Raw genomic sequence first — 13,320 nt, 5'->3', positions numbered from 1 at the left:
CCAAACCTGCCTGTCCCGAGTACTGCTCAGCTACTGCACGAGACCCCCCTTGCTCACGGGGTGCCCCCGGCTGAGCTACTCATGAAAAGGACACTTAAAACCAGACTGTCGCTGGTCCACCCCAACCTGCATGATCAGGTAGAGAGCAGGCGGCAGCAACAAAATATAAACGATAGTCGCTCCACTGTGTCACGGGAAATTGATTTGAATGACCCTGTGTATGTGCTAAACTATGGACATGGTCCTAAGTGGATCACGGGCATGGTGATAGCTAAAGAAGGGAGTAGGGCGTAGTCAAACTCGACAATGGACAAATTTGCAGAAAGCACCTGGACCAAACGAGGCTGCGGCTCACAGACTGCCCTGAACAACCCACGGCAGACACCACCTTATTCGAGCCTACAACACACACCCGAAGGATCAATGACACCACGCTGGACCAGGAAATTGAACCCATCACGCCCAACAGCCCAGCAAGGCCAGGCTCACCCAGCAGCCCTGCAGGGCCAACAACACGCCAGTCCAGCGAGGGCACAGCCAACACACCAGAACAGACATTTGTACCGAGGCAGTCCACCAGGGAAGGAAAGGCTCCCGACCGCCTCACCTTGTAAATAGTTTTCACTTTGACTTTGAGAGGGGAGTGATGTGTTTCTCTAAAGCATGCACTCCCATATTCCGCCACCAGGGAGCGCATCCCCTGAAGTCCCAAGGGATCCCAGCATCCCTTGGGAGCACTGTGTATAAGCCGGCCCCTAAAGCCTGTTCCTCACTCTGGAGTGTCTTAATAAAGACTGAGGTCACTGTTACTTTAGCCTCCCTGTGTGCAGTCTCATCTGTGTTAGGAACACAATAACTGAATGGCCTAGCAAGACACGCAGTTGTATCAAAACCGCTATGAAAAACAATAATAAGAATGAAACTGGACAGACCACCCAGCATTGACCTCGGCATCTGATTCAGACATGACAAAGGCAAATCCAAACGCAGTTGACCCTGCAATGTCCTCATCACTAACATCTTGGGACTTGTGTCAAAATTAGGACAGCTGGTTACAAGCTCGTCAAGCAACAGCCTGACATAGTCATACTCACAGAATCATAGCTTTCAGCCAAGGTCCCAGACTCCTCCATCTCCATCCCTCAGTATGTCCTGTCCCACTGGTAGCAGCACAGTGGTATATAGTAAGGAGAAAACGACCCTGTGAGTCCTCAACATTAGCTCCCATGAAGTCTCATGGCATCAAGTCAAATATGCGCAAGGAAACCTCCTGCTGATTACCACCTATTGCCCTCTCTCAGCTGATTAATAAGTACATCTCCATGTTGAATATCATTTGGAAGAGGCACAGAGGGTAACAAGGGCACACAATGTACTCTGGCTTCAATGTCTATCACCAAGATTGGCTCGGTAGCACCATTACTAACTAGGCTGGCTGAGTCCTGAAAGACATCGCTGCCAGACTGGGCCTGCGGCACATGGTGAGAGAACCAATACAAGAGAAAAACCTGCTTGACCTCATCCTTACTAATATGCCTGTCGCAAAAGCATCTGTCTGTCCATGACAGTATTGGTAGGAGTGTCCACCGCACAATCCTTGTGGATTCGAAGTCCTGTCTTCACACTGAGGACACGCTCCATCTGGTTGTATGGCACTACCACTGTGCTAAAAGAGACAGATCAAGCAGCTCAAAACTGGGCATCCATGAGGAGCTGTGGGCCAGCATCAGCAACAGAATTGTACTGCACCACAAAGAGTGGCTATAATAAATGTTGGTCCCCTGGAGGATGAGACTGGAGAATGGCAGAGACGTTGAACAAATATTTTGTATCGGTCTTCATGGTAGAAGACACTAAAAACATCCCAATAGTGGATAATCAAGGGTCTATAGGTAGGGAGGAATGTAATACAATCACTATAACTAATGAAGTAGTACTAGGTAAAATAATGGGACTGAAGGTGGACAAGTCCCCTGGACCTGATGCCTTACATCCTAGGGTCTTAAGAGAAGTGGCTGCAGAGAGAGTGGATGCATTGGTTGTAATCTACCAAAATTCTCTAGATTCTGGGGCGGTCCCAGCAGATTCGAAAACTGCAAATGTAATGCCACTATTTTAAAAAGTAGGCAGACAAAAAGCAGGAAACTATAGACCAGTTAGCCTAACATCTGTCATTGGGAAAATGCTGGAGTCCATTATTAAGGAAGCAGTAGCGGGACATTTGGAAAAGCATGATTCAATCAAGCAGAGTCAGCATGGTTTATGAAAGGGAAATCATGTTTGACAAATTTGCTGGAGTTCTTTGAGGATGTTACGAGCAGTGTGGATAAGGGGGAACCAGTGGATGTGGTGTATTTGAATTTCCAGAAGGCATTCGATAAGGTGCCACATAAGAGGTTACTGCACAAGATAAAAGTTCATGGGGTTGGGGGTAATATATTAGCATGGATAGAGGATTGGCTAATTAACAGAAAACAGAGATTTGGGATAAATTTTTCGGTTGGCAAACAGTGGGGTGCCGCAGGGATCGGCGCTGTGGCAACAACAGGTCAGAAGCTGGGTATTCTGTGGCGAGTGTCTCACCACCTGACTCCCCAAAGCCTTTCCACCATCTACAAGGAACAAGGCAGGAGTGTGATGGAATACTCTGCACTTGCCTGGATGAGTGCAGCTCCAACAACACTCAAAAGCTTGAACACCATCCAGGAGAAAGCAGCCCACTTGACCAGCACCCCATCCACCACCTTAAACAATCACTCCCTCCACCACCGGCACACCGTGTCTGCAGTGTATTGCCATCTACAAGATGCACTGCAGTAACTCGCCAAGGCTTCTTCGCCAGCACCTCCCAAACCCGTGATCTCTACCACCTAGAAGGACAAGGGCAGCAGGCACATGGGGACACCATCACCTCCAAATTCCTCTGCAAGTCACACATCACCCTAACTTGGCAATATATCACTGTTCCTTCATTGTCGCTGGGTCAAAATCCTGGAACTCCCTCCCTAACAGCACGATGGCAGTACCTTCATCGCACAGACTGCAGCGGTTCAAGAAGGTGGCTCATCAGCACCTTCTCAAGGGCATTTAGGGATGGGCAATAAATGCTGGCCTTGCCAGCGATGCCCACATCCCATGAATGAATTTTTTTTTAAAAGCCTAAAAATATATTGTTCAAGTAAAAACAGTATTGCTCGTATTTCTTTCTTTATTATTGTTATATTTTAAAAATAAATATTACATAGCACTAATATCCTGCCAAAGTAGAGTCTATTTTTTGCATTATTAGGATATGCAAAAAAGTTGCAGATAGATCCATTAGAGGACTGACTACATAATTGCAAAAACCTCAATATGAATTGTGGATACCATTCACGAGTCAGAGGTTTATAAGAAATGGGGTGCTGCAGTACATAATGATCACAGAATGTGAAAGTGCAAGTCTTTTCTTGTCTTTAATTTGTATCTGGCGATACCCTTGAATAAACTGAAATCTACATTGAATAAAATATATTTTTACAGTGAAAAAATCCTGTAATTGCAATTCACCCACAATAATAATTAATACTTGTTACTTTGTTGAGCAGAAACTAGACAGTTCAATGAGTCCAGTGATTCATGCAATGTTTTCATAAGTGAGGTTGTACTTCATTGGAATGTGAAATATTTACATAGAAAAATATTTTCTTTACGATATTCAGGCAGATTCATATTTATAAAAAGTAATATTTCTAAATCTGGAGTAGTTTATTGATATAGAAGAGAATCTGATACAAAGGAGAGATTTTGTTGTTTGCTTACTATTCACCTGATGTTATCTTGGTTGTATTTTGTCTTTCAAACAATAGATCAGTTTCCGTACTTTATATGGCGTGTGTTGGCCTGGTATTACCACCGATGAAACTGAGAGCCGGGGACATGGAAATTCTCGGCTTTGGGAATCTCTGTCCTTTCTTAGGCTGCTGTGCTCCTGGCATAATTTCTAGCTCTTCCATCGCACATCGACCTGACTCCCTAACTCTATGTTTGAATCGGTCCAATCAGGTTTTCGTGCCTGCATCAGTAGTGATACGGCCCTTATCAAAGTCACAAATGGCATCCTATCCGCCGGTCTCCCATTTTCCACCCTCCATATACTTGTGCTCATCCAAAACCCATTCATCCCATCAGCCCTGTGCTTTCTGACCTTCATTGGCTCCCATTCCGGCCACAGCTCGATTTGAAAACTCTCATCATTGTTTTCAAATCCCACCATGGCCTCACCCCTCCCTAGCTCTGTAATCTCCTCCAGCCCTACAACCATCCGAGATCCTCCAATTCTGGCCTCTTCTGCATTCCCATTGCCTTCAGTTACCTAAGACCTAAACTCTTGAACTTCCCTCTCTAAACCTCTCTCCTCCTTAAAACTTACCTCTTTGACCAAGCTTTTGGTCTAATATCTCCTTATATGGCTCGTTCAAATATTGGATAATGCTCCTGTGAAGCACCTTGGGACACTTTACTCTGTTAATAGAAACATAGAAAATAGGTGCAGGAGTAGGCCATTCAGCCCTTCGAGCCTGTACCGCCATTCAACAAGATCATGGCTGAAAAGGACCCGTTTATCCCGACTCTCTGCTTCCTGTCTGCCAACCAGTTCCCTATCCACGTCAGTATATTACCCCCAATACCATGTGCTTTGACTTTGCACAACAATCTCTTGTGCGGTACCTTGTCAAAAGCCTTCTGAAAGTCCAAATACACCACATCCACTGGTTCTCCCTTGTCCACTCTGCTAGTTACATCCTCAAAAAATTCCAGAAGATTCGTCAAGCATGATTTCCCTTTCATAAATCCATGCTGACTTGGTCCAATCCTGTCACCGCTTTCCAAATGCGCTGCTATTTCGTCCTTTATGATCGATTCCAACACCTTCCCCACCACCGATGTCAAGCTAGCTGGTCTATAATTACCCGTTTTCTCTCTCCCTCCTTTTTTAAAAAGTGGTGTTAGATTAGCTACCCTCCAGTCCATGGGAACTGATCCAGAGTCGATAGACTGTTGGAAAATGATCACCAATGCATCCACTATTTCTAGGGCCACTTCCTTGAGCACTCTGGGATGCAGACTATCAGGCCCCGGAGATTTATCGGCCTTCAATCCCATCAATTTCTCTAACACAATTTTCCGCCTAATAAGGATATCCTTTAGTTCCTCCTTCTCACTTGACCCATTGTCCCTTAGTACCTTCGGAAGGTTATTTGTATCTTCCTTCGTGAGGACAGAACCGAAGTATTGGTTCAATTGGTCTGCCATTTCTTTGTTCCCCATTATAATTTCACCTGAATCCGACTGCAAGGGACCTATGTTTGTCTTTACTAATCTTTTTCTCTTCACATATTTATAGAAGCTTTTGCAGTCAGTTTTTATATTCCCTGCAAGCTTTTGCTCGTACTCTATTTTCCCCCTCTTAATTAAACCCCTTCGTGCTCCTCTGTTGAATTCTAAATTTCTCCCAGTCCTCAGGTTTGTTGCTTTTTCTAGCCAATTTATATGCTTCTTCCTTGGCTTTAACACTATCCTCAATTTCCTTTGTTAGCCATGGTTGAGCCACCTTACCAGTTTTATTTTTACTCCAGATAGGGATGTACATTTGCTGAAGTTCATCCATGTGATCTTTAAATGTTTGCCATTGCTTATCCGCCGTCAACCCTTTTAGTATCGTTTGCCAGTCTATTCTAGCCAATTCACGCCTCATACCGTCGAAGTTACCTTTCCTTAAGTTCAGGATCCTAGTTTCCGAATTAACTTTGTCACTCTCCATCTTAATAAAGGAATTCTACCATATTATGGTCACTTTTCCCCAAGGGGCCTCGCACAACAAGATTGCTAATTAGTCCCTTCTCATTACACAATACCCAGTCTAGGATGGCCAGATCTCTGGTTGGTTCCTCGACATATTGATCTAGAAAACCATCCCTAATACACTCCAGGAAATCCTCCTCCACCGCATTGCTACCAGTGAGGTTAGCCCAATCAATGTGTAGATTAAAGTTGCCTATGATTACTGCTGTACCTTTATTGCACACATCCCTTATTTCTTGTTTGATGCTATCCCCAATCTCACTACTACAATTTGGTGGTCTATACACAACACCCACTAGCGTTTTCAGCCCTTTGGTATTCCGCAGCTCCACCCATACCGATTCCACATCATCCAGGCTAATGTCTTTCCTTACAATTGCATTGATTTCATCTTTAACCAGCAACACCACCCCGCCTCCTTTTCCTTTCTGTCTATCCTTCCTAAATGCTGAATACCCTTGGATGTTGAGTTCCCAGTCTTGGTCCCCCTGGAGCCATGTCTCCCTGATGCCAATCACATCGTATCCGTTAACTGCTATCTGCGCAGTTAAATCATTCGCCTTATTCCGAATACTCCTCGCATTGAGGCACAGAGCCTTCAGGCTTGTTTTTTTTAAACACACTTTGCCCCTTTAGAATTTTGCTGTAATGTGGCCCTTTCTGTTTTTTGCCTTGGGTTTCTCTGCCCTCCACTTTTACTGTTCTCCTTTCCATATTTTGCTTCTGCCTCTTTTTTATTTCCCTGTCTCCCTGCATAGGTTCCCATCCCCCTGCCCTATTAGTTTAACTCCTCCCCAACAGCACTAGCAAACACTCCCCCTAGGACATTGGTTCCAGTCCTGCCCAGTTGGAGATCATCCAGTTTGTACTGGTCCCACCTCCCGCAGAACCGGTTCCAATGTCCCAGATACCAGTGAGGCCTGTTACAATTAGCGATGAAACCCTGCCCCCAGCTTCAATTGCTAGATTCGGAATAGGTGGGGTAAGAGAAACACAAAGGGAGAAAATTAGAAGAGAAAATATGAAAATAGTTCGATAATACATCACTGCAATATCTATCTTCTTCGATAAAACCCCCAAGAATGTATCTATTATCAGCTTAACACCTCCACCATCCAATTTGTCTGGCAAACGATCCCAAACACGTGGGCTCACGTTCGCGCAATGTGCTGTGGGTGTTGTAGTACCTGGCTCTCCCGCTTAAAATTCTTTTTCTGAGTGAACTACAGGTGCCGCCATGCACCGCGCCGCTTCAACCCGCGAGCATGCGTCGTGCCGCCGCGGCCGAGAGTGCCCCCCCCCCCACCACGGACACCACGCAAGGGCTGGGAGGGGCCTGGTGCCGTTGGTCGCCATACTGCGATCCGCCGGAGTTGGGGCGCTGGGTAAGTTTTTTTTTTCAGTGGCCCGTCAGGCGGCTGATGGTCAGGGTCTGAATCACGGGGGTCTGTATGAGAGCCGAGCGGCCGGTTTATTGGGCGGGCCGCACACATGACACAATGCGATGTGGGGTGAGGAGGCCGAGGTGCCTCTCACTTTGGGGGTCGGGCCTGGCTTGGCTAAGGGAGGGGTGGGTGCAGAGAGATATTTTTAGGCTGAATGATGGCGGCCTTGGCTGCGAGCAAGGGGGGCAGCTGTCTCCACTTGCGTTGATCTGGCTCCAGGATCGGCGGCGTCGAGTTGATCGCGGGCGAGTGGAGCGGCCACAAGCCTGGTGTCTGCGGGCGTCGCTTTGCTGGCGGTAATGACGCTGCGCTTTTGGACTCGAACTTTGAATTGTTTTAAAAATAAACGTGCGAACGCGAGCGACTGTGTGAGGTGTTCGCTCTCCTCTTGTTCCCTACCTGCTAAAATATCTCGGCACACTTGAGCCCCGAATCTCAATCCGCCACACCCCCCTTGTGTCCTATTGCAATACCGCCTTTTCTTTTGTGTTTAGGAGGAGCCGGTTTATTTTCTCTCTCTTTCTGTGTGTAGCAGCGCGGCGAGTTGGTGACCGCTTCTGGTTCACGAATACATGACTGAGCCCGAAAGGGACTTGGCGCCGCTGCGTTTAAAAACAATTACATTTCAAAATCCTGCGCTGCCACAACGCAAACCAAACCAGGAGCTTGCTGCCCTCGTAGGAGAGTTTCGCATCGCAACAAGACGCGGTCATTCATTCTGCAGCGAATCGCCGATCTATTTTTCACTTTCCCATGAATCATCCATCGCGCATCTGTTTTTTTTCAAAAGTAAATCAAATGCACTGCATTGCCTTTAGCTTTTGCACGCCTTGTATTTTCTCAGTTCGCAGCACTTCACCGGGAGTCTACAATAGACTTGCAATAAACGATCCATGTTTGAATTTCTGTAGTTGCACCTCCCCCTTGATCTTATTCGGGGGTTTTATGCCACTCAATGGGTTTGTTTGAGGGTTGGGTTTGATGTCTGTCATTACGTATCAGAGAGGAGATTCCCTCCAACCAATACACATGAACCTTTTCCAGAGTACAATTTATTTAATGCAGTAATTTTCTTTGATTTTATTAAGGGATCTTTGATGAATTATGTTGTAAAATTACTTACCACTTTGTACAAGTAGCTGAATGAAGGGACTGTTGTATTTATGATCACCCAAATTATACAATTTTCCCCAGTACTGAAATCTTGTTGCATTTTGTTAGTGTTCATAAGATAAATGAAAATGACTGGTCATTTTATCAGATTCCTTTTGTAGGTCCCCAGCTGCTTTGTCTTGGCAGCCCCACTTAATTTTATACTATCAGTGAACTTGACCAGTTAGCATTAGGTTTTTGTCTTTGTTCAATCATTTGAAATGTAAAAGTGTCCCCTCTCCATCATTTGTTTGTTCAACAATAATATTGCACGCTAGTAGTAAAATAGATGTGACTAGTATACTGTATGTAGAAATAACAAACACAAAAGGATCTGAAAAGATTTTGTCTCACCCATACTGGAAGACCATTGCAAGTTAATCATTCCATGTGAAGTTCTTTATGACATGTGCCATACACTTTGCTTTCACAGTTTTGACCTTTGACCCCCTTGTTTTAGTATCTAGCTAGACCAAATTCCTCGCTGGAAGGTTAACTAGTACTGTGGGGGAAGGCTTTAACTAATTTGGCAGGCGAATGGGCACATAAGAAATAGGAACAGGAGTAGGGCATACGGTCCCTCGAGCCTGCTCCGCCATTCAATAAGATCATGGCTGATCTGATCATGAACTCTGCTCCACTTCTCTGCCCGCTCCCCATAACCCCTTATCGTTAAACTGTCTATTTCTGTCTTAAATTTATTCAATGTCCCAGCTTCCACAGCTCTCTGAGGCAGCGAATTCCACAGATTTACAACCCTCTGAGAATAAATTTCTCCATCTGTTTTAAATGGGCGACCCCTCATTCTAAGATCATGCCCTCTAGTTCTCGACACCCCCATCAGTGGAAACATCCTCTCTACATCCACCTTGTCAAGCCCTCTCATAATCTTATACGTTTCGATAAGATCACCTCTCATTTTTCTGAATTCCAATGAGTAGAGGCCCAACCTACTCAACCTTTCCTCATAAGTCAACCCCCTCATCCCTGGAATCAACCTAGTGAACCTTCTCTGAACTGCCTCCAAAGCAAGTATATCCTTTTGTAAATATGGAAACCAAAACTGCACGCAGTATTCCAGGTGTGGCCTCACCAATACCCTGTATAGCTGTAGCAAGACTTCCCTGCTTTTATACTCCATCCCCTTTGCAATAAAGGCCAAGATTCCATTGGCCTTCCTGATCCTGTACCTGTATACTATCCTTTTGTGTTTCATGCACAAGTACCCCCAGGTCCTGCTGTACTGCAGCACTTTGCAATCTTTCTCCATTTAAATAATAACTTGCTCTTTGATTTTTTTTTCTGCCAAGGTGCATGACCTCACACTTTCCAACATTATACTCCATCTGCCAAATTTTTGCCCACTCACTTAGCCTGTCTGTGTCCTTTTGCAGATTTTTTGTGTCCTCATACATTGCTTTTCCTCCCATCTTTGTATCGTCAACAAATGTGGCTACATTACACTCAGTCCCTTCTTCCAAGTTGTTAATATATAGATTGTAAATAGTTGGGGTCCCAGCACTGAACCCTGCGGCTCCCCACAAGTTACTGATTGCCAACACGAGAATGAACCATTTATCCCGACTCTGTTTTCTGTTAGTTAGCCAATCCTTTATACATGTTAATATATTATCCCCAACCCCATGAACTTTTATCTTGTGCAGTAACCTTTTATGTGGCACCTTGTCAAATGCCTTCTGGAAGTCCAAATACACCACATCCACTGGTTCCCCTTTATCCAACCTGTTCGTTATGTCCTCAAAGAATTCCAGTAAATTTGTCAAACATGACTTCCCCTTCATAAATCCATGCTGACTCTGCCTGACCGAATTTTGCTTTTCCAAATGTCCTGCTACTGCTTTTTAACAATGGACTCCAACATTTTCCCAACCACACATGTTAGGCTAACTGGTCTATAGTTTTCTGCTTTTTGTCTGCCTCCTTTTTTAAATAGGGGCATTACATTTGCAGTTTTCCAATCTGATGGGACCTCTCCAGAATCCAGTGAATTTTGGTAAATTACAACCAATGCATCCACAATCCCTGTCGCTACTTCTCTTAAGGCCCTAGGATGCACGCCATCAGGTCCAGGGGATTTATCTGCCTTTAGTCCCATTATTTTACTGAGTACCACCTCCTTCATGATTGTGATTGTGTTCAGTTCCTTCCCCCCCCTCCCTCCCCCATAGAACCCTTAACTATCCACTGTTGGGATATTGATAGTTTCCTCTCTACCGTAAAGACTGATACAAAATATTTGTTCAGAGTTTCTGCCATCTCCATGTTCCCCATTACTAATTCCCCGGTCTCATCCTCTAAGGGACCAATGTTTACTTTAGCCACTCTTTTTTCCTTTTTATATACCAATAGAAACTCTTGCTATCTGTTTTTATGTTTTGTGCTAGTTTACTTTCATCATCTATCTTCCTTTTCTTAATCATTTTTTTAGTCATTCTTTGCTGGCTTTTAAAAGCTTCTCAGTCTCCTGTCGTCCCACTAGTTTTGGCCACTTTGTATGCCCTTGTTTTTAATTGGATACCATCCTTTATTTCTTTAGTTAGCCATGGATGGCTCTCTTTTCTCTTACACCCTTTCCTCCTCACTGGAATATATTTTTCTTGGAGAAATAAAGTGCACAGAAGACTGGGAGAGGCAAATGACACTATATTAAAGAATAGTTCAGAAAAAGGAGGGTTGAGACAGGGCAAATGTGAAGCAGTCTAAGATGAGTTTGGAATGTACGCACGTAAATACAGAGAGTGGTAAATAAGATTATTGAGCTGTCACCACATGGGACTACGATAGAGTGGCAATAACAGAGACCTGGCTCAAAGAAGGGGAAGATTGGTAACTTAATAGTCCAGAAATTGCAGCATCTCCGGGTGCGTGAAGCGCATGCGCCTGAATCCGGCACTTGCAATCTGTCAAAAGGAGGGATTTGGGGGGCGGTGGCAGTATTGATCAAATAAGCTATTATAGCACCGGAGATGGATGATGTAGTTGAGGTGCCAAAGATGGAGTATATTTGGTGAGAATTAAGGAACAATATGTTACTGGGTGTATACTATAGGCCACCAAATAGTGGGAAGGAGATAGAAGAGTAATTAGCGAAAGATGCAAGAACTACAGAGTAATGATAATATAGACTGGGATAGTAACTAAAGGACAAAGAGGGGGAGGAATTCCTGAAATGTGTACAAGAGAACTTGATCAATGTGTTTCCAGCCCAACGAGGAAGGAGGCAGTGCTTGATCTAGTTCTGGGGAATGAAGTGGAGCATGTATAAGTGGGAGAGCATTTCGGGAACAATTTAATGTAATATCTCCGAGTTTGCAGATGACACTAAGCTGGGTGGCATTGTGAGCTGTGAGGAGGATGCTAAGAGGCTGCAGGGTGACTTGGACAGGTTAGGTGAGTGGGCAAATACATGGCAGATGTAGTATAATATAGATAAATATGAGGTTATCCACTTCGGTGGTAAAAACAGGAAGGCAGATTATTATCTGAATGGTGACAGATTAGTACAACGAGACTGGGTGTCATAGTACATCAGTCATTGAAAGTTGGCATACAAGTACAGCAGGTGGTGAAGAAGGCAAATGGCATGTTGGCCTTCATAGCAAGAGGATTTGAGTATAGGAGCAGGGAGGTCTTACTACAGTTGTACAGGGCCTTGGTGAGGCCACACCTTGAATATTGTGTACAGTTTTGGTCTCCTAATCTGAGGAAGGACATGCTTGCTATTGAGGGAGTGTAGCGAAGGTTCACCAGACTGATTCCCGGGATGATGACTGACATATGAAGAAAGACTGGATCAACTAGGCTTATATTCACGAATTTAGAAGAATGAGCGGGGATCACATAGAAACATATAAAATTCTGATGGGATTGAACAGGTCAGATGCAGGAAGAATGTTCCCGATGTTGGGGAAGTCCAGAACCAGGGGTCACGGTCTAAGGATAAAGGGTAAGCCATTTAGGACTGAGATGAGGAGAAACTTCTTCACTCAGAGTTGTGAGCATGTGGAATTCTCTAGCACAGAAAGTTGTTGAGGCCAGTTTGTTAGATATATTCAAAAGGGAGTCAGATGTGGCCCTTACGGCTAAAGGGATCAAGTGGTATGGAGAGAAAGCAGGAATGGGGTACTGAAGTGCATGATCAGCTATTGAATGGTGGTGCAGGCTCGAAGGGTCGAATAGCCGACTCCTGCACCTATTTTTCTATGTTTCTAATTGACCATAATTCCATCAAAGGTAAGGAGACCAGAACTGTAAACAATACGCCAGGCAGTAATCTGGGACAAAATTAATTGAAATTTGGAAAAGTATGGGCTAATAAGTTAAAGGCAAATCGTGTTTGACTTAACTTGATCGAGCTCTTTGAAGTACTGGAGAGGGTTGATGAGGATCACGTGGTTGATGTGTATATGGACTTTCAAAAGGTGTTTGAGCAAGAACCACAAAATAGACATGTTAGCAAAATTAAAGCCCATGGGATTAAAGGGACAGTGGCAGCATGGATACAAAATTGGCTCAGGGACAGAAAGTAGAGTGTGGTGGTGAACGGTTGTTTTTCAGACTGGAGTGAGATATACAGTGGTGTTCCCCAGGGGTGGATATTGGGACCTCCTGCTCTTTTTGAGATATGTTGATGACCTGGACTTGGGTATAGAGAGTATAATTTATATGAAATTTGGTAATGTAGTAAACAGTGAGGAGGATTGTAACAACTTCAGGAGGACATGGACAGACATATGTCAGATGAAATTTAACGCAGAGCAGTGTGAAGTGATACATTTTAGAAGGAAGAATGAGGAGAAGCAATATGAACTAAATGGTACAAAAGCAAAATACCGCGGATGCTGGAATCTGAAATAAA

General features: G+C 44.4%; 1 protein-coding gene across 7 annotated transcripts in view; it reads left to right on the top strand.

The window, feature by feature from the left end:
• The first annotated feature begins 7,096 nt into the window (after nucleotides 1-7,096).
• nutf2 (nuclear transport factor 2) overlaps nucleotides 7,097-13,320 on the top strand; it is a 63,141-nt gene continuing 56,917 nt past the window's right edge. For 2 of the 7 annotated variants that reach the window (XM_070897941.1, XM_070897944.1), the window contains exon 1: nucleotides 7,140-7,229. Coding sequence is in view for 3 of the 7 variants with exons in the window: in XM_070897939.1 (XP_070754040.1) it covers nucleotides 7,344-7,585 (242 nt within the window). In the remaining 4 variants the exon portion in view is untranslated. The other 5 variants (XM_070897940.1, XM_070897943.1, XM_070897939.1 and 2 more) reach the window with 5 other exon arrangements.

Source organism: Pristiophorus japonicus, chromosome 13 (assembly GCF_044704955.1).
Source record: "Pristiophorus japonicus isolate sPriJap1 chromosome 13, sPriJap1.hap1, whole genome shotgun sequence".
Lineage (NCBI taxonomy): Eukaryota > Metazoa > Chordata > Chondrichthyes > Pristiophoridae > Pristiophorus > Pristiophorus japonicus.
This window is presented reverse-complemented; position numbering and strand designations above follow the sequence as displayed.